At 39.2% G+C, this 26,114-nt stretch overlaps 1 protein-coding gene and 2 long non-coding RNA genes across 6 annotated transcripts in view; 1 reads left to right on the top strand and 2 right to left on the bottom strand.

Annotated features, from left to right (window-relative positions):
* STAU2 (staufen double-stranded RNA binding protein 2) overlaps positions 1-26,114 on the bottom strand; it is a 174,621-nt gene that overhangs the window by 75,155 nt on the left and 73,352 nt on the right. For 3 of the 4 annotated variants that reach the window (XM_017812432.1, XM_017812431.1, XM_017812433.1), the window contains exons 11-12: positions 25,211-25,271; positions 10,641-10,948 (exon numbers count right to left, since the gene is read on the bottom strand). In XM_017812432.1, the coding sequence (XP_017667921.1) occupies positions 10,641-10,948; positions 25,211-25,271 (369 nt within the window). Of the gene's footprint in view, positions 1-1,464; positions 3,630-10,640; positions 10,949-25,210; positions 25,272-26,114 lie in introns of those variants that run through there. The other variant, XM_017812434.1, reaches the window with a different exon arrangement.
* LOC108496067 lies at positions 6,154-10,634 on the bottom strand. The gene is made up of 2 exons (XR_001874307.1): positions 7,832-10,634; positions 6,154-7,208 (listed from the first exon to the last, which is right to left on the bottom strand). It is a non-coding gene; the product is annotated as an uncharacterized LOC108496067 (long non-coding RNA).
* On the top strand, positions 19,980-21,176 carry LOC108496068. The gene is made up of 3 exons (XR_001874308.1): positions 19,980-20,146; positions 20,748-20,789; positions 21,076-21,176. It is a non-coding gene; the product is annotated as an uncharacterized LOC108496068 (long non-coding RNA).

Here is a 26,114-nt window from a genome sequence, read left to right on the forward strand (position 1 = left end):
TTTTTGGATGATTTTACAGCTTTAAATGACTTGCTATTAGCATCCATAGTGCCTGTGTCAATTTTAAAAATGTTATTTAGGTGCTTTTTAAAATCTGACCTGCTCAGAGAAATTGTTGATTATGTACAGATCAGATCAAAACTATAACTCTTTCCTTGAAGTTCTCTGAGGGTTGAATTTCCCTGAAATTCTCCTCACATACCTCAGTAGTTAGATCCAAGCACTCCCAAATCCAACCTTCACAAAGTGTTTAGTTTTGTTTAAAGCCACTGCAGTGAAAGGTTTGACTTCAGTGTCAACCCTAATATAAGTGTAGAAATTTAGTTTCAGCCTACCCCTGCCAACAATTCAAACCCATGCCCTGAAATGTATGAGCCACAAGTAAACCTGACTCTAGAGCATCCAGCAGGACCTCTCCTGTACATGCAGTCACTTAGAAACATGTGCCATTGGGGAAATGAGAAATATTTAGAAATGCCGAACAATAAACTATTAAGTCTATCAATTTATAAAATGGAACAGTTAATCACCAAAAAAGTGTGGAGAGGAAAAAAATAACTGTGTAACCATTGCAACCAAAGGAATACATCACATAGAAACTATATACTGTGTGAGGTTTTGCTATGTAGCCACTACAGAGAAAAAGCTACGATCTCCAAGCCCCGCCAATGCAGCAAGCCAAGTATGGCTGCAGCCATGCACTGGGACAGACTGTGGGCACTCAGTCATGGCTTTTTATATTTTACAGTCTTTGCTTCATGGAAACTCCCAGTGGAATTTCCTACTGGACTACTTGCTAGTTACATTTTGCTTAAGTAAAAAGTGGAGGTTCAAGTTATTCATGTGCAAACAGCTTCTCTAAATGCTTCCATTTAAAGGAACTCTCAGAATAATTTACTGCACTTAAACAGTCAGCAGAAACAACTGAAACTTTCCTAATCTGGTTACAAAACAATGGCCAAAATATCACACAGTCATTTAAAAATAACAGCTTTACCAAAACTAAATTTTCCTTTAAACCATTTCTAGTCAAAGTCTGCAAAACAATTAACTTGTAGATGATATTCGTAAATATGAAGCAAGCACTAAAAATGCTTTATTCAGAGTTTGTAAAGGCTTGCTTTAAGTATTTGTGTTTAATTATCACTGGTAATTTGAAGCTTGAGCTTTGAAAGTATCCAAGCTAAACACCTGTTTTTCAGCGCCACTGAGCTGCTGCTTATCAATTACAAATATCTTTAGAATAATAAACCATAAAGAATAAAAATGCAATTTTTTAGTACTTAACTATATATTGGTCCCAATAACTCTTAATATTCAGGGCTTACAACAGAACATGGCTGAGATAATACACAAACAGTTAAAAAGAATTAAGTAACCACATTTTAGAGATGTGTCTCCTGCAGCTAAAGTAATGCAAGAAAACCATTCAAATAAGCAAATAACATTGTTTACATTTACAAATGAAACATCATATGAGTATTTATTGATTTTTTTAAAAAATTCAAAAAATACATTGTAACAGAACAGAATGTATACGTTCTTCAGTGAAAGACAAAACTACGGTTATCATCTGGACCAGAATACAAATACATGCTAACAATTTAAAAATCATTTTGGGTCATTCAGGAAACATGAAACAAGCTAGCTGTTTGCAAATGCAGTAGTTATCTACTTAGTAAATAAGCCTGAGAAATTTAGCTTGCAAAGAAATTGGCTTTTAAACTCTTAAAGACAAAGAGCTTTCTAGGTTGAAATGGTGAAGAGACCTGTGTTGTGCACCTGACAGGCCACTGAGCCACTTCCCACAGAGATTCTATTCACTGCTCCACCTCGGCTCAGCCACCCATCAGCAGCAGTTTCACATCAATAACCAGGCTTATTCAAGCAAGGTGTTAAAAAGCATGCTAAGATGATGTAAAACCATCAGTTACATACACAGTGGATATATGTTTATAATTGAGATTCTTTACCAAATTCCTTGGTTTGTATTAGGGCCAAGTAAAAAGTAGTAGTCTAGTTCATGGATGAAACAGATTATACTTTTTGGCTCAAGGTAAGACCCTTTAAAAACAATTTCTACATAAGCATCTAGAATCAAAGCATGAAAAAAACCAGGACAAACACAACTAATCATTTTACAATAACCACATACTGTAGGCAAGTTGGAACCAAAACAGTAACATAAATTGTGCATCGGTTCTATGAAAATAAAGCATTACTAGTAGACACAAGCAATCTGACAAGATGTGAAAGTGAGCAGTGAGAACTCCACGGATTGAATTTCTTTTCATCAGAATTCATCTGTTTCTACTGCAGGCAGGTAACAAATTGAACTCAGGAAGACTGAATTCCTATTAGCAGCTTAACTCTACTACAGTGAGGCTGAGGCTTTTACCATTTGTTTCATTAAGAGACATTCAAACTAATGAAGCAAAAATGACATTTCAAAAATGAAGACCAAAAAAAAGCTGAATGTATATTTTAGACAGAAACAGTCTTAAGTTAAATCCACAACTGATGATATCTGATGTCATCATCATGGCTAGGCTTTGCGAACGAAGATTTGGGGAGGGCTCTACCCACGTTTGTTGCAAGCGTGTTGGATACCTGATGTAAGCAAATGTAATATATCTATGCTGCTTATACCAACAGAACATCTGACACTATTCCTTGAATCCTAGCAGCCTCTTTTAAGTCACTTCCCATTAACGCATACTTTGTAAATTACAAAAAAATCCATTATCAGGCATGCAAAAATTCCAACAGAAATCTCCCATTTCCAGAATTTGGTTATATGATCAAATTACATATGCTAGAGCATATGAAACCAACCTTCCAAATTAAACAAATACACAATTCTGAAAAGGGAAAAAACCCCAAACAAAACAAAAACTCAAACAAAAAACCTATGACAGGAAAAATATATTTCTACATATCTGGTCCTATCCTCTGATGGTGCAACACAGTAAAATGAGCCATTACCCATATACACATATAAATTTTCATGTAATGTGATAGGGAAGAGGCTTCCTTTTCCCATCTTCCACACCGCAGAAATGACTGGATGTACTACAGAGGCTGCCACTGTCCTATGAAATGTAGAAATTGCTGGGTGCAGGTTATCAGTGATGAAGGACTCATGCACTGACCCAGTATGGTTCATCTTACATTCTATAATATTAACTGTGATGGCAAAAACATTCTGCATCGCTCTGACACCAGGTCTACTTTCACTACTGAGCAAAACATAGTTTTCAAATGTCCTGATCTCAGTCAGAATAGGGTTAATTTTTGTAGTACTTAGAAGGGGGCATGGTTAGGACCCAGAAGTTATTCTACACCACCTCACATCATTGCTGGGGGTGGGGAGAAGGGATTCTCTTCCAGGGAAAACAGGGTCCCTTTCGGTCGAGCAGCATGGTGGAGGAAGTGGTCGGATGTTGTTTATTGTCCAGGGATTTCCGTGTGAATCCTTCATTTCTTGCACCCTCTGTCATTAGTATTGTTGTTTTTACTGTTCATTTTCTTATCTCATTGCTGTTTCCAGTAAATTGTTCTTATCTCAGCCCTTGATCTTTACCTTTTGGGCCTCCAGTTCTCCTCTCCATCCCGCCACAGAGCAAGGGCTGGAAGGGAGGGGGAGAGAGGGAGTGAGCAGCACATGGTTTAGAGTCGCAGTGGGAGCACTAAATTGGGGAGTACCATTCCTAAACCATGACAGACTTTTTTGGCACCCAATGTTGGGCACGAATGGTTGTGATAACAACTGATTTGCCCAGAGTGAGTTGGAAACAAACTTGATCTAAGGATTTGTTGTATTAGGCATAGAGCCACTGATTACAATGTTGCTTGGTCCGTTTATGTGCTTGTGGTACCTAACCCTGTATATATTCCCATATGTGCTGCTCACGATGTTTTTTTTCTGAGCAGGAAAGGGGATCAGGATTGCTTTGTTGCTGTACTGTGTGATATCAGCTTATGATATGATAACATCAAAGGCAATAAGGGTCATTTGGGATGTGTATTCAATGTTGTTCCTTTGCCTTTATCTCAGGTGCTACCTCTGGGAGTTCGTTAATAATCGTACCCAGTTTGAGGGGGGAATGGGAAGGATGATTTTCCCCAGCTTTTCACCCCTTCTTCCTTCTTCAGGCCTGTTACAACAGCTTCCAAGAATTTTCAATTCCCTTTGGATGTTAAGGAAAGCATGTTCTTGTTGCTATGTCTGCCAGGTCTCCTCAGTGTGGTCCACACCATGTTTAGTTAAGAAAGATTTCTAGGAAGGTCATTCAGAGATCCTCCCTGAGGGTGGACAGTCATGAATGGCATGGAATATGGGAGAAAATGGGCCAATTCTGGGGGAAATTATCTGCTCCAATGGCATGGAAGTTCACTCCTGAACAACTACAAGACCTTGATAAAGTGACAGATTACTTGCAAGGAGAATGCTGTGGCAACTCCAGAGAGGAGCAAGTTATTGAAATGTATTGAGCCCTGGCTACTCTTCACAGGACACAGTTCAATACTAGACAGCAGCCTCATGGGGAAGAGAAGGAAAGCAGACCAACAGGCACTGTGGCCACCCAAACTGCAGCAGAACCACAGGAAGCTTGCAGGCTCTTTCTCTGTTATGAGGAGAGATAAACAGATGCTACAGGTCTGTGCATAGGAGAGGACCTGGGGAGGGAGGCCAGTGAAGATAAAAAGCCTTGAAGAGAACAGGAGGAGTGTCTTTCTGAGGCAGTGCTTTTTGCACCACTGCTAGAAGTTTTTCCCTTGTAAGTCTAGTGTTCTCGACTTTGGAATAAATTTTCCTGAACTCCTTCCACTGCTTGGCATTTCAGGGGTACTTGTGTGTTATCTTACTTCACAATTAGGGAAAATTAGTCTCTCAAGGATGATCTAGTAGTGCACCTAAGCAGGTGGAACACCATGGAGAAAGGTATCCAGTACGTGAGAGAATTAGCTGTGCTGGAGATAATCTATAAGAATACAAATAACAAGCAGTCCCCTGTAGATCCAGATAAGGTCCAGTGTACAAAACCCGTTTGTACAGAGCATGCCATCATCGTACACCAACTCACAGGCATTGATGTCAATGAAAGAAGGAGAACAAACAGTGTTTCAGGTGACTACCTGACTCTGGCAACATGAAGATTGTCTTTTTCCTCCCTACTAACCTGAGCCTCAGCTGCAGAAAGACTGTCCAAGACTGCAGACAGATTCGAAAGACTCAAGAAAATTAGAGAAGAAATGTCCCATGTCCCGCCAGTGTGGACCAGACTCTCTTCTATTGGGAGCAAGCGCTCCAATAGAAAGCTTGGGAGAAAGAGGGTACACACCACCAGGTAACCAATGGTTCTACTTGCATGACCATGGAGAGGACATGAGGAAGTTGGATGGAAAACCCACCTCTACCATAGCAGCATGGACACATGAGTTGAGAGGAAGAACAACCACTCTAAGAAATTCTTCAAGGATAGATGCCACTCCAGTTTCCAGAGGGCAAATCATCAGAATAGGAGACCTGATGTTACCTCCGATCCTCTTGAACGGACCTCCAGCTCATATTAACAATGAGCAATGAGTACTATTACCAGAACTTGAGGGGTCCTGCCTCCAGCCAGGTGGAGGAAAGGGACAATCAGATCTATTGGAGTGTGTGGATCCAATGGCCTGGCACATCAGAACCAGAAGAGTATAAGACTTTAGCTGACATCAGCACACAATGTATCCTGATGCCGTCAAGATATGTAGGGGCAGAATCCATCTGCTGGGGTGACAAGGGGAACACAACAACTGACTGTACTAGAAGCTAAAGTGAGCCTGACTGAGAATGAATGGCAAAAACACCCCATTGTGACTGGCTGTGATGGACTCAATTGTTGTTAATGTCTTAAACGCTGTCAAAATCATAGAAAGACTTTTTGTCAAACTGCGAGGAAGCAACTGCCTGTCTGCGACAGCACCCCCCTCCCAAACATGCTTCCTGATCGGAATCTGGACTGTGATGGGAGCTTCAGATAAGACTATTGCCTAATTTTCTCAGGTCAGAGGAGAAGTAAACAAGGCTCATCAGGTGGTGGAGGAGAAGAGTTTTGGGTGTGTGATTGCGAAATCTCTCCACACCAAACCAAAGGAGTAATCTCCAACCACTCCCAGGAAGACCATGTACACACAGGACATTCACATGAGAGGCACCTGAGAAGGGGTCATAAACCATTAAAGACCCCAGACTCATTCCTGACATCTTCCACCACAAGAGGACTGCATGTGATCCAAGTGATGCAACAAATCCAGAGCCTGTCGCAAAAGACTGTAGAGCTTTTCCCTGCCAGGGGTGGTGCCTGGACATCTGAATGTATATTAATCCATTGGACTCTATGTTGTGTGGGACCCTCACCACCAAGAAGACCAGAAGAACGGAACGCCACTGGGTCCACAGAGTGGTGATACATTTTCTATTTTAATCCTTCTCTGTCACGCTCCTTCTTGTCCCCCCCATCCTTTTTCTATTTCTGTCTCTCTCTCTTTCTCTTAAATAAAATCCATACTATTGACTCTGGCAAACAGTCTCATCTGCACCTTAATTTGGGCAAAGACATTTCTAATAATTTTAATAACTGGATCATAACACTGGCCTAGGGGCCCTGTGCATCCTTGGCACAGATTACATCAGGAGAGGGTCCATTTCAAGGACCCAAAAGGGCTTTGTTGGGCTCTTGGGATAGCTACTGTGGAGACAGAGGAAATCAGCTGAATACCTTGCCTGGTCTCTCAAAGAACCCTTCTGCTATGGGACTGCTGAGGGTTGAAGAATAGTTACTGATGGCCACCGGAATGGTGCACTGTCAGCAATACCGCACCAACCGAGACTCCGTGACCCCCACTGGTGAGATGATTCATGAAGTGGAGAGCCTGGGAGTGGTCAGCAAGACTTGCTCACCCTTTAATAGTCCTATATGGCCTGTGAGTAAGTCCACTGGGGAGTGGAGACTGAGAGTCTCTCAGTCTATTGTGGCCTGAACAAAGTCACATCACCATTGAGTGCTGCTGTACCAGGCATGCTGGAACTTCAGTACAAACTGGAGTAAAGTGGTGCCACCATCAATATCGCTAATGTGGTTTTCTCCATTCCCTTAGCAGCAGACTGCAGGCCACAATTTGCTTTCACCTGGAGGCGTGTCCAGTACACCTGGAACTGACTGCCCCAGTGGGGGAAACTCAGCTCCACTATTTGCTGTAGACTGATCCTGCACTGGAAAAGGCTCCAGAACATTTGCAATACATTGATGACATCACTATGTGGGGCAAAACAGCAGAGGAAATTTCTGAGAAGGGGGAGAAGATAATCCAAATTCTCCTGAAGGTTGGTTTTGCCATAAAGTAAAGTAAGGTCAAGAGACCTGCCCAGGAAATTAAGTTTTAAGGAGTAAAATAGCAAGATGGACATTGTCAGAATCCAATGGACATGGTCAACAAAGTAGCAGCTATGTCCCCACCAACCAGCAAGAAAGAAACACAGGCTTTTCTAGGCGCCTAGGGTTTTTGGAGGATGCATAATCCAGAGTACAGTCAGATTGTAAGCCCTCTCTATTGTGAAATGGAAGAAGAATGATTTTAAGTGGGGTCCTGAACAATAAGCTTTTGAACAAATTAAACAGGAGATTGCCCATGCAGTAGCCCTTGGGCCAGTCAGGATGGGCAAGATGTGAAAAATGCACTCTAAACTGCAGCCAGGGAGAATGGTCCTTCCTGGAGTCTCTGGCAAAAAGTACCCAGGGGCGACTCGTGGGGTTCTGGAGTGAGAATACAAAGGATCCAAGACCTGTTACACCCCAACTGAAAAAGAGATACTGGCAGCTTATGAAGGGGTTTGAGCTGCTTCAGAAGTGATTGTCAGTGAAGCACAGCCCTCCTAGTGCCCTGACTGCCAGTGCTGGGCTGGACGTTCAAAGGGAAAGTCCTTTCCACACATCATGCCACCCATGCTATGTGGAGTAAGTGGGTCACATGAGCTCGAATAGGAAACCCCAATCACCCATGGATCTTGGAAGTCATCACGAACTGCCCCGAAGGTGAAAATTTGGGACTATCATGATCATCAGAGGAGGAGAAGGTGACATATGCTGAGGAGGTCTCATCATATAATCAGCTACCAGAAACTGAAAAGCGATATGCTCTCTTCACTGATGGTTCCTGTTGTATTGTAGGGTAACATCAAAAATGGAAAGCTGCCAAATGGAGCCCTACATAGCGAGTTGCAGAAGCTATTGAAGGAACAAGGTGGATCAAGTCAGGTTGCACAGCTGACAGCTGTCCAGTTGGCTGTAGATATCGCTGAACGAGAGAAATGGTCAGTGCTCTACCTCTACACTGACTAGCGGATGGTAGCAAATGCTCTGTGGGGGTGGCTGGACCAATGGAAAAAGACCAATCAGCAGCACAGAGGTAAAACCATCTGGGCTCCTGAAGTGCGGCAAGACATCTCTGCCTGTGTAGAAAAGTTGGCTGTAAAAGTCCATCATGTAGATACACATGCACCCAAGAGTCAGGATACTGAAGAGCATCATAACAACAGACAAGTGGATTGAGCTGCCAAGACTACAGTGTCTCAGGCAGACATGGACTGGCAACATAAAGATGAGTTATTTCAGGCTTGTGGGCCCATGACACCTCAGGTCATCAGGGAAGAGATGCGACATACAGATGGGCTCATAATCCAGGGGTGGACTTAACCACGGACACCATCACCCAAGTTATCCAGACTACAGACTACAGCTCTACAGGCTCACAATGGTAGAAACAACCACTGGATCGCTGGAGACGCATCCTGTGCCTTATGCCACTGTCTGTAACACCATTTGGGCCTTGAAAAGCAAGTTCTGCGGCAACATGGTGCCCTGGCGAGAACTGAGTTGGACAATGGGACTCATTTCAAAATTAGCCTTATAGAGACCTGGGCCAGAGAGCACGGCACTGAGTGGGTATACCATATTCCCTATCATGCATCAGCATCTGGGAAAGCTGAATGGTACAAGGGACTGTTAAAAACCTCATTGAAAGCAATGGGCAGTGGGACCTTCAAACATTGGGATACACATTTAACAAAGGCCACTTGCTTAGTTAACAATAGAGGCTCTACCCATCAAGCTGGCCCTGCCCAATAAAAACCTCCATGTACTGTAGAAGGGGATAAACTCTCCATGGTGCATATGAGGAATGCATTAGAGAAGATAGTTTGGATTAGTCCTGTCTCAAGCAAAGGCAAATGTATCCGTGGGGTTGTTTTTGCTCAAGGATCTGGGTGCACTTGGTGGGTAACGCAGAGGGACGAGGAAACATGATGTGTACCTCAAGGGAATTTGATTTCTGGGTGAGAACAGTCTGTAATGTTGAACTGTGTAGTACTGGTTGCTGAATGACACTGCCTCTGTATGCCATAATTACCATGGACAATGAGGATGGACTGCTCCAGATACACCAGTTGTGAGCTCCTGATGCAGCTTGCAATCAGCCAAGAGCATACCAGCCCTCCTGCCCTGGGAGACATCTAAGATGGATGGAATCCACAGTCATGGACTAAATGAACTCAACAGACATCTTGGAGGGACAGCCATTGACTCTGGAAAGAATACCTGTGCTTGTGTATATGTGTCTGTCTGTCTATCTATCTATCTGTCTATCTATCTATCTATCTATATGTATATAGTTGGAAGGTGTAGGATTTGGGCATGTCATAGGGTGAATAATGCCCTGGTTCCAGCCAGGAGACTGTTAATTTTTGCAGTACTTAGATGGGGGCATGCTAGGACCCAGAAGTTATTCTACACCACCTCATATCATTGCCAGGGGTGAGGAGAAGCAATTCTCTTCCAGGGAGAACAGGGTCCCTTCCAGTAGCATGGCAGAGGGAGAGGTTGGATATTGTCTGTTGTCGAGGGCTTTCCGTGTGAATCCTTCATTTCTTACACCCTCTGTCATTAGCACTGTTGCTGTTACAGTTAGTTTTCTTATTTCATTGCTGTTTCCAGTAAATTGTTCATATCTCAATCTGTGATCTTTACCTTTTGTGCCTCTAATTCTCCTCTCCAGTCCATCACAAGGGAGGGGGAGCGAGCAAGCAGCTCATGGTTTGGAGAGTCTCAATGGGAGCACTAAACTGGTAAGTACCATTCCTAAACCACAACATCAAGTTACTAATAAGAAGTGCAGGGTGGTAAGCAAAGAAATTAATAACCCAGCCTAGACAACAAACACAAAGGTAAGGTGGTTCATTGGTACCTTCTGGATCAGAGTCGAAGGGAGAAACCAATGCCAAAGCAGTATGTAAAGCTTCTAATTTGAAGAGGTGAAGACTCTCAAAGAAGTGCAAGTAAAAGGCATAATTTAAGCTTGTAATTATTTGAAGAGAAGACAAAGAAGAGAAAGATGAATGTACGGAAGGAACAAAAAAGAGAAGGAGGGATGCGTATATTGGTGCAGAGTTGTATCTCCCGGACCCAGAAACTGCCTCGGACACCATCTAATTTTACAAGATAAGTTACATGCATGCCCACATTCAAGAGGGCAAGAGTGAAACCTTGATGGCAATGCTACGATTCTGGCTGAAGAGCTTCATTTTCCCCCTCCCATACCTGAAAGCCTTGAATCCTTGCCAAATACTCCAGTTGTTTTGAAGGCTGCACTGTAGAACAGGGGGAAGCGGGAGATACTCCTTTTAGACCTATGGCTTCAGCAGTTGGGGACGTTCCATTCATGAGAAGTTCCCTGGCAATCGTAGCCGTGCTATTTGTTGTAGGAGATATGCTGAAGAAAGAGCTGGAAGTCTGGCTCATTTCTTTGGACGACAAATAGCTTACAGTGGTACCAGGGGCTGATTTGTTGCGGCTTGCTTCCATCTCTTGATAAACATCAGGAGAGAGATGGAGTATTCCCTTTGGTGCTGAAAATAAAACCAAAGATCATTCTTATTACTCTAAAATGGGTTTGACACATATATAATTTTCATTAATACATTTTACAGTGAAAAACAAAGTAAGAATTTAGAAGCAATACCTTTCTTTTTCCAGTAACTGTAAATGAAATGGCATAACTTATTTAGAAACAAAGCAGATCTGAAGCGCCCCTCTTTTTCCTCTTCCCCAACTCTTTTTTAAAAAGTTTAAATCTGTATTTTAACACTGTGGCTAGCACAGAATACACAACCTGAACAATGTTTTGAGACCTACAAACCATGAGGAATAGATCCTACTTCAAAATAGTAGCACAATCACTATTTACCCTACATTTTTCTACCTCCTTTCTGATAAAGTAATTTAAGCTGTTTTTTTCACAAATAATTGAAACTAGTCTGTATAAGCACCATTGCCACCAGAAGTAGTTTTAGTTTTCTCTCCCACCAACAGCTGCTGTTTGTATTCTCCCGCTGCTCTGTTGCTTATGCCAGCACCAGCACCTGTAGGACCATGTAGGGATGTTCATGAGAATGAGCTGTTGGAGGCAGAAGGGCAGGGTGGTTTCTTGCAGTAGCAGCTCCGCCTGATGTGCTGGCTTAAAGTGTTTGCTGAATTACTAGGGCAGCCTGTGGTTAAAAACCTTTAAGTTGCCCTGCAACCACATTGTTACTGTGCTAATGACTGATGTGACTGACTGCTCTGCAGTGAAGAGGAATTTATTTATTTATTTATTTAGCTCTATATACGGCATCCTATAGTTTGCAAATAGCTCCTTGCCTTTGAGAATGTTTAAACTGAAAAAGAAAAGCATATATGTGCCATCATTAATATCAACAGGAGTTACAATGAACATTAAAAATACATAAATTTATTTATATGAATTATTTTTAAATATTTTCAGATATGTAAATTAGGAACAATGTGTCTACATTTCAAAATTTTAATACATTTTTAGAAAATATGTCAACCTAAACTTGTTTGGAAACATGAGTACATACTTGATCAGTTTTGCTGATATTCCTGTGTCTGGAAATGTGCAGAATTAAGTATGAAGTTTGCTAGTTTTCTTATACAATGAAGCATTTGTTGGAAACACAACTAACCAATTAGCTGATACAAGAGGAAGACTTTTTTCTTATTATTAATACATCATAAAATGAGCTTGAAATGTGTAATTTCTTATTAAGAACATACTTTAATCTTCTAGCATATATCTGAAAATAACATGAGTGAACCTGAGCCATATGGCATTTCATTCTAGGGATAATAAACCTGTTTGTTACCTGATTTAGTAATCCCAAGAGAAATCAAAGGGTTCAATGGTTAATTCACTTGCAGCACATATTAAATTAATTTCAGAACGTAGAATAAATTCAAAGAAGAGAAGGAAATTAATTTCCAGTACCTAGAAAGGATTCCTCTAATACTAGTAGGGCAAGTAGTACTTTTAAATAAAATGTCTACCACAAGGAGAAGACTCAGAAAACATTACCTGTAATTAATGTCCTCATTTTCAACTATATGGTGAAAATGGAAGTTCCTCACTGCCGACTCAGCAAACTGCTTACAGGTGAATCTTTTAATTGATTTACTTGCACATTTGGCTTTTAAATTCATATTGCTTTCAGAAATCTGGAACATCTGCTTATACCATTCACAAAGACATATCTGTTATTCACCTGATTGCTCTCCCCACCTACCTCTGTAGGGCTGGGGAGCTTGGTTGGACCCTGAACTCTAAGAGTGTTTTACCCAGTTTAGAACTGGCTCCAAAGCCAGTACACTGAACTCCAGAGCTGAACTCTAGAGCTAAACACAAATTCAAGACAATTGTACTCAGAAATACGTAGGACAGGATCCCTAAAATTTCTTTTTCTCCATCTGGGACAATTTAGAATATAATATTATAGATAAACAACTGTATAAATACACAGTATTATTTTATGGCACATAATCATTATATGATAAGACAGATTTTATACTCTTTTCTGATGCTATAGCCTCCAAGGCCCACCACTGCTCATATTTTTAAATAGTCTTATACAAGATATGACATTAGTGAAAATAAAAAAATAGATAATACAGATCTTGATATCTGATGTTAGCTTACAAAACCAAACAGCAACAATAATAGAGTGGCAGATGTTCACCACCTCCTAAGAACTGCCCACTGTAAATCTGATTTCCCACAAATATTTCAGAAACAGAAATGAAAACTGAACAAAAGATAAAAGTCTACTTGTTTAGAAATAACATGATATTAGCCCCCCCAATCAATTTTAGAAAAACATAGTACAATATTAACTTCAAAAAAGTTTAAAGAAGTTTAAAATCAAATCCAGTGCTGCAGATGTCTGTTCCATTGATGTAATATTACTTAAAACAAACATTTTACATGCTTTCTCAGCCATTTCACTGTTTTTACATGATCCACCCAAATATCTAACTGCTGTCTGGAACAATGGTTTGGAATACTTCCAGATTACTAAGCTTTCTAAATGTTAAAATAACTAATATGCAGCATATGATGAATAAAAAGATATTGAGCCGAGTACAGCAAATGCTCCTAAAGTACTGACTTTAATGGTGATGTTAAATTAATAATAGTACTTTTACACTTTGCAACACCTTACTGCTAAAGACTTCAAAGTGCTTTATAAGCAATAATGAATTCAAATCATACATTGGCTCTGAGAGGCAGATATTATATTAACATCATTGATTATCTCTGGAAACAAAGTAATGTAATATTCTAGACATTACATTAATATAGTTGCAAGATATTAACTTTTTATATTCAGGGCCTATGTTTCATGAAGCTTCTTACAAACTTGTTTTAAAAAGCCAATAAAAACTTGGTCTCTTCGAAAACTTCTATCAAAAAATATTAATTGTAATTAATTTTCTATTTTTAATATATTACTGAGGATTTTTTAACTATTATTTCTCACTGTTGCGTGCTTACTTCAACTCAATTGTATTGTAGGAACTCAACTGTATTGTAGGAGAGTGTATAAATATATTTAGTTGCAGTAATAAAGTTATAACATGACAAGGAGTACAACAACAATAGAGGATTAAGTGCAAGAACAAAAGAACTCTTCAGAAATTATCTCCATGAGTCTTCTAACAATCAGTTGATTAAAAAACATGGGAGAAAGAAATACTATCCTCTAACACCTTTATGCATGGCAGGAGGACATCTCCAGGTGAGTGTTTTCATCCTCTTGTCAGTTTTCAGCAAAAAAAAATAAAAATTGGACTTTTCTGCCCACTAAATATTTATCCCAAACTAACTTCACCATATTCCAAAGGTAGAATTGTAATTACTAGGAGTCACAGGATCTGTAATAGACCAACAACATTGTACCTTCTGCTGGACATTAATTTAGAGGTAGATTCATGAAACATGTTAAAACAATTTCCATTTATATTATTTAAACCTGTGGGCAAATGTGCTACAAAAATACACAGGCTAGCTATGCAACGTAATTACTAACATTTGAAAAGCATGTCCTATTCATTGTTGGCGGTAATTGTTAGCAGTCTCTCACAATCTTCTGAAGTCTATGAAAACACATCAAAGACCTCTCTTACCTAAGAACAAATTTCTTCATCTTCCACTGTCTACTTTTGCTGACAGTACCAGATAACTGCAAAACAGTTTAGACTCCAAAGCAAATGTATGATTAACATACAAAATGGCTCAACTATCTTTCATAAGCCTTCCCCTGGAAATGTAATCTCAGTGCTTTACACCTTTTTTCATAGCAGCCATAGCAGAGGTGGTCTTCAAAAGTTCTGTTTGAGTGGTGTTATTTTTATCGCTTATCCTTTCTCTGTAGTGTCCCCTTGGCTGGGAAAACAGGGGGACCTTTCTACAAAAGGGTCCTCCACTGTCTGGAATTCATGGAAAACAAAACTAACCATCAGAGGAACTTTCTGCATGGGGAATGGGGTGAGGAAGGAGAACAACTGACAATATTACCAAATGAGCCTCAGTGTAATAAGACTGCAAAAAAATGGAGTTTACTGATACGGGGACAGTGACAAGTTACCCCACCATGGTGGGCTACTAGATTAAGAAAAGTTCAGAGTGATGACAGTGTGCCCTGCATGCTCACAGGTATTAGTGTCTACACGGGTACCACTGGTGACTCATTTCTAAATTTCTGCTTCTGTCAGGAAGACCAGAAAACATCAGGAGTTGAGATTTCAGTTCTATCATTCAGCTCCACAAGATGGCCTATAGAATCAGGCTTGTGTTGTCAATCTGCACATACAGATATATATATGTCTGCATTAATTTTCTCTTTTCTACTTGACCAAGTATCACGGGGATACATTTCTTCTGCCTTCGCTCAATAACTTCCCCTGGTTCAAGGTCACTCATTGACTTTTCATGTTTATGAACATTCGGTATACACGGTCTAAACCACAACTTTCTCCCTAGGCTCTTGCTTATCCTATAGGAAAGGTATAGTTGTTCATGCGTCAGAAGCAGTGTCAGCTGGTATATGACCTCCCTCGACACTGCTGAAGAGCACATGTTCTTCCCTGCACTACACTGAGTGACATGGCACATCAGCATGAAGGAGTGCTTTCATGTCGTGTGTAATGAGGCAGAGTAAACCATGATATAATTCTGTATGTGACACACTCAATAAATTAAGTGTAGCACCCCAGTATTTAAAATAACCCTTCACTGGATGAAGGAAAGACTGTTCATAAAGAAATAATCAGTATTTTTGGAACTCAATAAAATATTCAATGGAAAATCATCAAAAAGCTCTTTCAGATTATGCTACCTGTATTCACATTGAATAAAGCCTTCTTATAATGTGCTACTTAAATTACAGGGTAAAATCTTGTAGTAAGGCAATAAGAAGGAAAGCTTAGAACCAGATCTCATCCTGACTTCACAATTTTGTAAGTTAAAATGGACAAGAACTTAAGAGGCATGGAGGACACTCACATGCAATAATTATTCCCTAGAACTGGCAGGTTCTCAACACGCCCTAGAATATGGCCCATTACAAATCCACTGACAGCAAAAGAGAGAATTTACAAAACCAAGTAACTACTTCAATAACAGGACTGAAAAATGTAAATATTATAATAAAAAGATATTATCGTTTTATACTCACTCACTGTAAAAGCCTATTTATATACTAGAATATTTTCAAATTTTATTACCTCAGTAGGAACTCAGAAAAGGTCAGTCAAACAATTGAAGAGGCAAATAGTATGGCCATTACGTTCTCAGCAATTGTCTACACACAATCTTGGCTTGAAATACCAGATGCAATCATTACCTACTTAACATAGCTATCCGTGGTATTTCTAAGTCACCAGCTACTCCAATATTCAGACATGAAAAAATGTTTTGTCATTACACAATGTCATTCAATCAAAAGATCTTTTCTACATGACCCTAAACAAACCAATGTTATATAAAGCCACTCATTAAAATACTAGTTTATTTAACCTTAAAATAACCATGACACTGAAGTAAATACTATTTAGTTCTCCATGAAGTCAGGTTGTGATATCTTTAATTTCACTGGACTATTTTCTGTACAGCCAAAATAGAAATTGCATTATTGAAGAAGACTTGAATTGTATAAATTTCTGCAACATTTGGCATTTAATTCTTGTGAGGAAAGTCTTTTGAATTCTCCCATAGTTTTACTCCTGCTTGGAAACATAAGATTTTGGTAAAAGTAAAACCTAGTGTTTGCAGTGGGTGATTTCCACAGGATATTCTATGAAATATTTCAAGACAGATGAAACATCTACACTGTAAGTTTCATGTGGTAATTTCTGCATCACATTTTTCCAACAATATGTCAGTGTACCACTTAACCAAAGACTAAGACGAAGCAGGTTCAGAAAAGAACCAGTCTAAATGCAGAAGGAGGGACAGTTATTCTTATCAGTAAAGAGGATCAGCAAATTTGGAGCAGGGGCAAATCAAATTAATGAGCTGGCAGATCAAGCTGCTTGTAAAAGCTGCAAGAAAGTGATGTTTGTGGGGATAAAGCAATTAGGAGAGTGCCTAAGTGCAACTGCAGGTGACCTGTGCAGGCAAGACTACTATTCATTAACCAATTAGGAGGGGAATGAGAATGGTGATGATGATGAAAACAAAGGCATGACCCACACGAAGAAGAGATGAAAGAATGAGCAAGTCTACTAGACAAGGAGAGAGAGGTTGCTGAAGCTAACAAGGTCAAGGGGGCCATCAACAAGCACAGCATAGGTATGAGTGAAGATGAAATCAGAGGAGGAGAAAGCGGTGGGGGAGTGGAAGTCATAGGGACAAGACGTTTGATGTAAAGGAAAGGGGATGGAGGAGAGAGTGGAGAATTAAGTCTTGGTTCTGACAGCAATAAAGTCTCAGTTCAGGCAATTCAATTTTTCAAGGACATCATTATCCCAGACTAAGGGTGAGGTACATGGTGGGTTCCAGACTGGGAGGAAGGGTACAGGCAAAAGAGAAAAGACTTTAGAAAAGTGAAAGTATTTAGAGCAACACTGTATTCAGGGGAATTATGTGATCCAGCTCGATTTGATCAGCTGAAGACAGAAAACCAAATGCAGATAATTTGCAGAACTACATAATTAAATTTGAATTTGAGAGTTAACATCAAAAATGAGCTCTGCATTTCTACTTCACATGCATATTTTTTCAAAGGAATAGGCTAGAAACGTTGAATAAATGTAATTCATATTGGAATTTTAGGGGACTGGGAAAACAAAAAGAAATCATCTGAAATCATCTCTACCCACAGAGCTGGCTATCTACAGTCATGGTGGTTGTTCCCTCTTTATACATTTTATACATCAAAAGTTTAATGGTTAAGCAGTCTCCTAGAAAGCTGACTCAAGTTCCTTCTCAGCCTGTGGGCATCCAAATCACAAGCCTCCCAGCCCAAGAGTATGTTCCCTACATAGGCAAAATCTATACTACTCAAGAACCAGGCAGTAGGTTGTTTGCAACACTTTAATCTGTATCTAAAATATGCACAATATCTGTAAACTAGACAGAGAACACCAGAATACACATCTGCATCTTCATTCACAAGAGCTTTAATCAACAGACAAACTACAGATTCCTTTAGATCGGTCCTTCCCTGTGGATTTCTTGCATTTTAACAGCATCTGATTTTTCCTTTTTTTGTCTGCAAATCATATTAAATACACATCTCCCAAAGGTGGCTGCCATTATCCCGATTACCCTGCACCCCCTAAGTACTCTCCTTCTCCTAAATAGAAGGAAACAGATAAATCTAAGTCTCCCAATGTTCTGGCCATATGCTTAAAACACTAGGCACTTTATAAATACACACTGAACTCTAAACTCAGTAAAGAAAGAACCTCTGAAGATGCAAAACTTGCAGGACTTCAAACACCTAACTGAGCATCTCAAAAGGGAAAACATGGGAAAAGGAAGAGGACCACTGCAGTTGTCATCTTACACTCCAGAGTTGTGCTCAAATCCCATTCACACACAAAAACGCTAACTTGGCTCATCAGTAGTTCTAAAAACAGGAAGTAAAAAACCCCACATTCCCCATTTTGTTAATATGAGGTGGTTTTTAATATTAGGTGGTTTAGAAGTTTTTTCAACTATTTCCAAAAATACATGCAAGTTGCATTTAATTGGTTTTATGCTGGATAAAATTATTCTCATCATTAGATGAAACTGAAAAATAATAAATCAATTATTAATAACGGCAAATACAACATGGATTTCCCAGCTTCAGTAATTCAGGGAAGAAACAAAATTGGAGAAATCTCCTTTGTTTCTAAATTTAATTTTCCCTTCAGTTAGAAAGAAAATTTAATTAGAAAATTAGCACATCAACTCAGGAGTTACAAAGGCAAGGTATTTTTCAAACATAACCAGCTGTGGTAAGAGACTCTAGATAAGGTTGTGAGACAGACAGAGTGCAGACAAGTGGTTCAGCTGATGAAATTGCCCCAGTGATGGTATAATGTTCACCTGACTGTTTGCTAAAAAAACCCTCCCAAAACAGAACAAAAACCACCAAAATCAACAGATGGAAAACTACCGTTCTGTGCCCTGTGTTTCATCAAATAAGTGGTGTTGTCAATACCTTTTACTGTGGTTTCTATTCAGAATGCCAAATAATTCAGCAAATGTTTAGTGATGTATCAGTCTACCTCCTAGCAAGAATGCATTATAATTGACAATGTTTAGTAAGCTTGGAAGCAATTCAAAAGCCAAGTTCAATGCAACAGTAGTACTCAGAGAGTAAAAATGCATATGATCCACTGCAAATCACCTCTGAAATATACCCAAAAGAATTACATATTTCAGCAAGATATAACACACATAAATTCCAATTAAAAATGTCTGAATTACAAAACTAAAACTTTATTCCCAAACTGTAGATTTCCATTACTATTCATGGAAATATGGGAGTATTAAATTATCTACTGGAAGTTTTCACCAAAATCCCCAGTTGAAAAATAAACATATAGAGGACTATAAAAATGTCTTTATAAAACTAGTGAGAGCTAGAACTACAAAGTTCACACGAATTCTGTTTCCTTCAAAACGAAGATGCATTAGTATGTAAAATTTCATAAATACATGATTTATATTCTGTTTATTTTCTCCCAAAAGCTAGTGAAGAAACAACTGAGTAAGAATCTGAATGCTACCATACAATTAGGGCTTACAATACCACCACATATTTTTGTATTTTTTATATTTCTTATATCCTTGATCTATTATTGAAGTAGATTTTTAAAAATACTAAAATAGATTTGATTTACAGAAAAATCTCAATTTTTCTCATCACAAACTTAAGAAACTCTTCAGAATATCTATTTGCTTTTTTATCTCCTTTTTAATTTTTTTTTATTTTTTTGTCACTAAGAACAATTGTATGAGATCAAGTATCTTTGTTCCTTAGGAGATCATCTGCTCCTGCTGTTCATTTACCATCTGAAATCATAATCATCTGTTGGTGACAATCTAATCATCTTCACAGTAACTAATTTTGATGTCACAAACAAATGGCTATGATTTCAGGTGGTGAAGTAACAGCAGGAGCAGATGCACTCTGAAGAACAAAGACTAAAGTCATGCACGAATCCCTAGTAATAAAATGTTAGGCAAGAAAAACAAAGAGTCTGTCCTGCACAGAGAGGTAGGATTGGCCTGAATGCATTCTTTTTAATTAACAGTTTTTCAGTACTTACTTTGTGACTCCCAAAATTGTTGGAAATAGGTAAGGGAAAAACTATACTATAAAAAATCAAGGGTAGGAAACATATAAAAACAGTTATGGTAATTTTTTTTTCCTTGTTATAAATATGATATTAAAAAGCACTATTATTTTTTACTTTTATTTTTATATTGTTCTTCATAGCTCATCTACAGCTTCTCTAGAACACATACCATAGGATGTGTGTGATTACCCCATCCAGAAACATAAAATGAAAATATGTTCCCATGAAAATGCACTTTGCATTAGGATTGTTTATTTGTTTCATGTTTTGTTTTTGTTGATAACTGCTTAAGTCAAATCCAGAGAGATAAATGAGCATTCTGTTTACAGTAAACATCTTCTGTATGGGCTAAAAATGCTTCTGGTCTGCTCATAGTCTCTCAAAGTCTCTTCCAGAAGCATCAGAAAAAAAACTCAGTGAACATTCTTGCCATTTCACATGTAGAAAATGTCTAAGATATCCCAAAACAAGGAACAAATAGATTCATGTTTCATCTTTCTTTAAAATTGTGAAATGAAGAGGAAAGGTAAAGAAGTGAACCTGTGGGAAGAAGCTTTGCCGGTGAGTAGGAGGGACAGAAGTGAGGTTTGCCACAAGGATAACTGCAAAAGTAACATGATAGAGGGGAGCAGGAGAAGTTAATTTTCAAGAATATTTAATAGGGAATACTAAATATATATTGAGTGAGTAATTAGGAGGATACAGACTGTAGGGTTATTTCTCAGCAAAAACAAACTATATAATAACAGTGCAATGAAATCTGTTCTTCAACTGTACTAAAATGCAGAACTGTTATGATTTTTGATTTTGTTGTACTAAAGTATACAACTTCCCTTTACTATTCCAGTTTTATTTGATTCAGAGGAAAACAGTGCATTATGCGTACAAAGAAAGGGAATCTGTCTGCAAAAGCGTGGAACTTGTTTGGAACTGCCTTAAACCCTGCACATCACAGGTGCAGGAGAGATTATGCATGTAAGTGATTTCTTTTATTCAAAATGAGAAGACACTTCTACTTTCCTCAGTTCTCCTCGACCACAAAGCTCTGAAGTTATCTTGGTCTCAGGGGCTTAGGGGAAGATCAGTGGGTGTGCACAGGGAAAACTCTTAATACTAGCTCTTCTTCAGGATTTTTTATGTATTCCCTATTTGGGAAACTAACACATAATACTCTACTAGAAGCAGAGAAGGCAAAGTGTTCATATGTAAACATGTACTGGCAGACCATTCCCATACAAAACATTAGCACCATTTATATAAGTAAACATGTCTGGAAAACTAGTGAGAAATGTCAAGTAGTACTGCATAGGTCTTCTCCAAATGCAGGAATCCTCTGACCTCAGTCACATCCTGAAAAACAGGTCTCTTCATAGAGCCATTCTGTAGGAAGGTATCAACTGAACTTACTGGTTAACTAAAAAAGATAGAAAAATATTCTGTATATTTGCGACAGTTAAGCTGTAAATTTTAAAGAAAATACCCTAGAAGAGAAAGGCCTCTCAGGAGGTGAAGAGTTAAAAAAATCAGTGAAAAAAAAGTATATCCCTATTGACAACACTTCGGGTTCAAACTGCTCCTATTTTGCAAGAAGATAGTACAGTCTCATTGAAATAATAAATGATACTGAAAAAATCTATTCAACATCTTTGTTGGTGACATGGACAGTGGGATCAAGCGCACCCTCAGCAAATTTGCTGACGACACTGAGCTGTGTGACACGCTGGAGGGAAGGGATGCCATCCAGAGGGACCTTGACAGACTTGAGATGTGGATCCATGCAAACATCATTAAGTTCAACACAGTAAAGTGCAAGGTCCTGCACCTGGGTCATGGTGATCCCAGGCACACCTACAGGTTGGGCAGAGAACTGGTTGAGAACAGCCCTGTGGAGAAAGACTTGAGGTGATGGTTGATGAAAAACTCGACACAAGTTGGCAGTGTGTGCTCGCAGCCCAGAAAGCCAACTGTGTCCTGGGCTTCATCAAAACCAGCATGGCCAGTGGGCCAAGGGAGTGGTTCTACCCCTCTACTCTGCTCTTATGAGATCCCATCTGGACTACTGCATCAAGCTCTGGGGTCCCCAACACAAGAAGGACATGGAACTTCTGGAGCAAGTCCAGAGGAGGGCCGTGAAGCTAGTAAGAGGACTGGAGCACCTCCCCTATGAAGACAGGCTGAGAAAGTTGGGGCTGTTCAGTCTGGGGAAGAAAAGGTTGCTTGGAGACCTCATAGCAACCTTCCAGTATCTGAAGGGGGCCTATAGGGAAGCTGGAGAGGGACTCTTCGTCAGGAACTGAAGAGGTACAAATTGGTACATGGGTACAAATTGAAAGAGGGGAAATATCGGTTAGATATCAGGAAGAAATTCTTTACTGTGAGGGTAGTGAGACACTGGAACAGGTTGCCCAGGAAGGTTGTGGATGCTCCAACCCTGACAGTATTCAAAACCAGGTTGGATAAGGCCTTGAGCAACCTGGTCTAGTGGGAGGTAACCCCTGATCTTTAAGGTCCATTCCAACCCCTTACCATTCTATGACTCTATGATACACTTTAATCACCTGATTATTATTAATGTTGCCTCTAGATTAGAACTCTCAAGAAAGGGGTTAAGAGATTAAGCACAGTGGTTTCTGAACAGAACCGTTAGAAATAAATGCTCTACATTTACTGACATGCTAGCTACAACTCCTTTGAATTCCAATTTACTTTTAGATCAGAAGAATGGAAATGCAGGTATTGTGCATTATAAAAGCATCCCAGAATGAAAACCTCTTTCTGTACTGCGGCCTGTGGTGGCTGCAAAAAGTTCTGTGAGCATGCCAATCTCTGAAAAATAAGTTAGTTGGTCAGCACAGGTTTAAAACATAATTTTGTTGATCTTGGCTCCTGTTGAATGAGTTTGCCTTTGTGTTCTCCTTCTAGATTTGGATTTACGCGTATAACTGTCAAAGTTGTCTTGTCAGATGAAGCCTGAGAAAGGGATTGTTTTTTCTCTTTCGTGTAGCAGATGATTGTGGTGTCATCTATAAATATCTTTGCTACAAGACACTGCAAGTATAGAAGAGAAAAGTTAGAGATCTTATTCTGCTGTCTTAAACTCTAATATGTTAACATTTGAAGATATTAACATTTAAAGATATTTCACAGGCCTTGACTTAGAGATTTTGACAAGACAAACAGAAGTCATCTACAAGTATGGATACAGGTTGATGAAAGAGCTGTAAGGAAGCAATTAATAAGAAGTCTTAGATCCTGTAGAATACTTCCTTTCAGGGAAACGCAATGGTATGTGGTGAATCCAAGATCACTTTAAATATTAGCAAACTGTTGTGTAAGTTGAGGCACACATAATTCCTCCGGTCTTGTGACTAGGAAGACCACATATATACTGAAATACCTTAAAACCTACGTTTAGGACCATGTCTTTCAGATGTACATAGGCAAAAAATAGAAGGTAGCTCATGTGTGTATCCATCTCTAGTACAATCCTTAGCTGAGGGAGATAATGTTTGGGACTCTGAAGTTCAAAACTATACACAGTCCTAGAGAAAAATCCAGGGCTCATGAAAAAGTGAAGGAAGTACTATTTATATTATCTATACCACTTTAAAGGTAAAAATCTAGCTATAAAGTTACCAAGTTCTATCCTATTCTTTACCTCTTGCAGTGAAACCCATTTCAGTCTTCACCAACAAGGTTTCTTGGGCCTTTGTGTCTCTTCCTTCTCTCAAGGAAGAGAGAAACTACCAGTAGTAGAACCTGATCAGAGTCAGGAATGCCTTGAGAAAAGACAGAGCTCAGCCCATGTAAGTCACAGAATCACAGAATCCCAGAATCCCAGAATGGGTAAGGCTGGAAGGAACCACAGTGGGTCATCTGGTCCAACCTCCCTGCTCAAGTAAGGTCATCCCAGAGCACGTGGCACAGGATTGTGTCCAGATAGTTCATGTATATCTTCAGTGAAGAAGACTCCACAACCTCTCTGGGCAATCTGCTCCAGTGCTTGGTCACCTGTACAGTAAAGAAGTTCTTCCTCTCATTCAGGTGGAACTTCTGTGCATCCATTGGACCAAATGGGATATACCTTAGCATGCTGAGTCAACCAGCTTATATCATTGTGAGGCCACTCTCTGTTGTCTTTAAAAAGTCATGCAGATGCCTGGAGAAAGGCATCATCATCAAAACAGGCAGGCTGGTCAGCTGCACTCTAGTCCTGGGAAAATCATATAGTCCTCTTAAAGCCACTTGTGGTCACACAATGTGACTGCCTTTTATGATAAAATGACTGGATTTATGAAGGAAGGAAGAGCATTGGATGTGATTTACCCTGGCTTTAGCAAGACTGTTGACAATATATCTCCCACAGCATACTTGTCCCCAAGCTGTGATGTTAAAGTCTGGGTAAATAAATTACTAGATGATGGAAATCTGTTTGGATGGTGGTATGCTTTGAGAGACCTAATAGCAGCCTTCCAATACCTAAGAAGAGATTGTCAAAAAGATGGAGCCAGGCATATATACTGAGATATATAGCAGAAGAACAGGAGATGATAGTCATAAACCAAAAAGAGATGTTCTGAAAAGAAAAAAAATTTAAAAATTCAGTGTGAATATAGTTAAGCATTAGAACAGGCAGCCCAGAGAAGCTATGGAATCTCTGTCCCTGGAGAACTACTAAAAAGACATGAGCAACCTTGTCTGAACTCTGTACTGACTACGTTTTGAGCAGGCAGCTTAGATGACCTCCTAAAATCCATTATAAACAGAAGGATTCAATGATTCAATGAGTAAATAAAAATCTCCTTGTTCCTGCACTCATTCATACCTACATTCACACAGAGGACACTCAGGAGTTAATTCATCTAATTGCAATAAAAATCCTAAAATATTTAGAAAAAGCATTTCAATTGTCTCAAATACTCCAAATCCTACAGAGAGCAAGAGAAGTAAGTATAAATACAAATTCAGAAAGCAATACTTACTGTTATTCGTTGGCTCAGAAAACCCAACATTCTGGCCATTCCAACTCTTGTTTTCTCCAAGCTGAAACAGGTAGAAAAAGACAAATAAATAAAGAGCAAACTACTCCCTAAACAGAACATTTCTGTTTATAAATTTAGTTGAAAGATTCTAGAAAAGGATGACTTGGGATTGCCACATCCAAGTGGCAAAATTTTGCTAACACATCTTAATTTTTGTCTAAGGTTATTTGAGTAATGTACCCTTCATGAATAAACATTAACAACTATTGCCTAACACTGAAATAAAAATGTTTCCCCAAGGATTAGGCTCATCTAAATAAGTTACCAAATCAGACCTAAATAAAATTAAATATTTTAAGCAGCTCTCAACTGAAAACACAAACAGACAACAGAGAAATTACATTCTAAAACTAGAAGACCCTAATAACTGCCTACAAAGGAATGCATAAATGCTATAAAGTACTTTGGGTGTAATTTTATAATATTTATTTGCTGGGAATCCATTTAGTTGTTGAAGTGGAAGCAAAAATGGTTGCAATTTTCCATTATTTTAATATATTTTTGATGAAGCTAATTGTCCTCAAATTAATTTTATTATGTTTAATACTGGGTATTACTCTGACATGGAATAGGGGAGCAATTAACAGAGTTTCAAAATGAGGGCATCACTGAAGTCTACACAGTAAATAAGATGGCAGTGTTCTAGGTTTATTGTAGAAGTGGATAAACAAGTCCAAGCTTCCTCACTACTTAGGAGCTGTTGACAACCAGCTGTATGCATGTGAAACAAATGATCCTTTTCAGATTTCACTGGGATTTTGTATGCACACAGAAAACCTCGCAGCAAAGCAGGCTATATGCCATGTTGGCATATAAATTGTACAAAGCTGTAATCATTCCCTCT

Source organism: Lepidothrix coronata, unplaced genomic scaffold (assembly GCF_001604755.1).
Source record: "Lepidothrix coronata isolate B3197 unplaced genomic scaffold, Lepidothrix_coronata-1.0 Scaffold36, whole genome shotgun sequence".
NCBI lineage: Eukaryota > Metazoa > Chordata > Aves > Passeriformes > Pipridae > Lepidothrix > Lepidothrix coronata.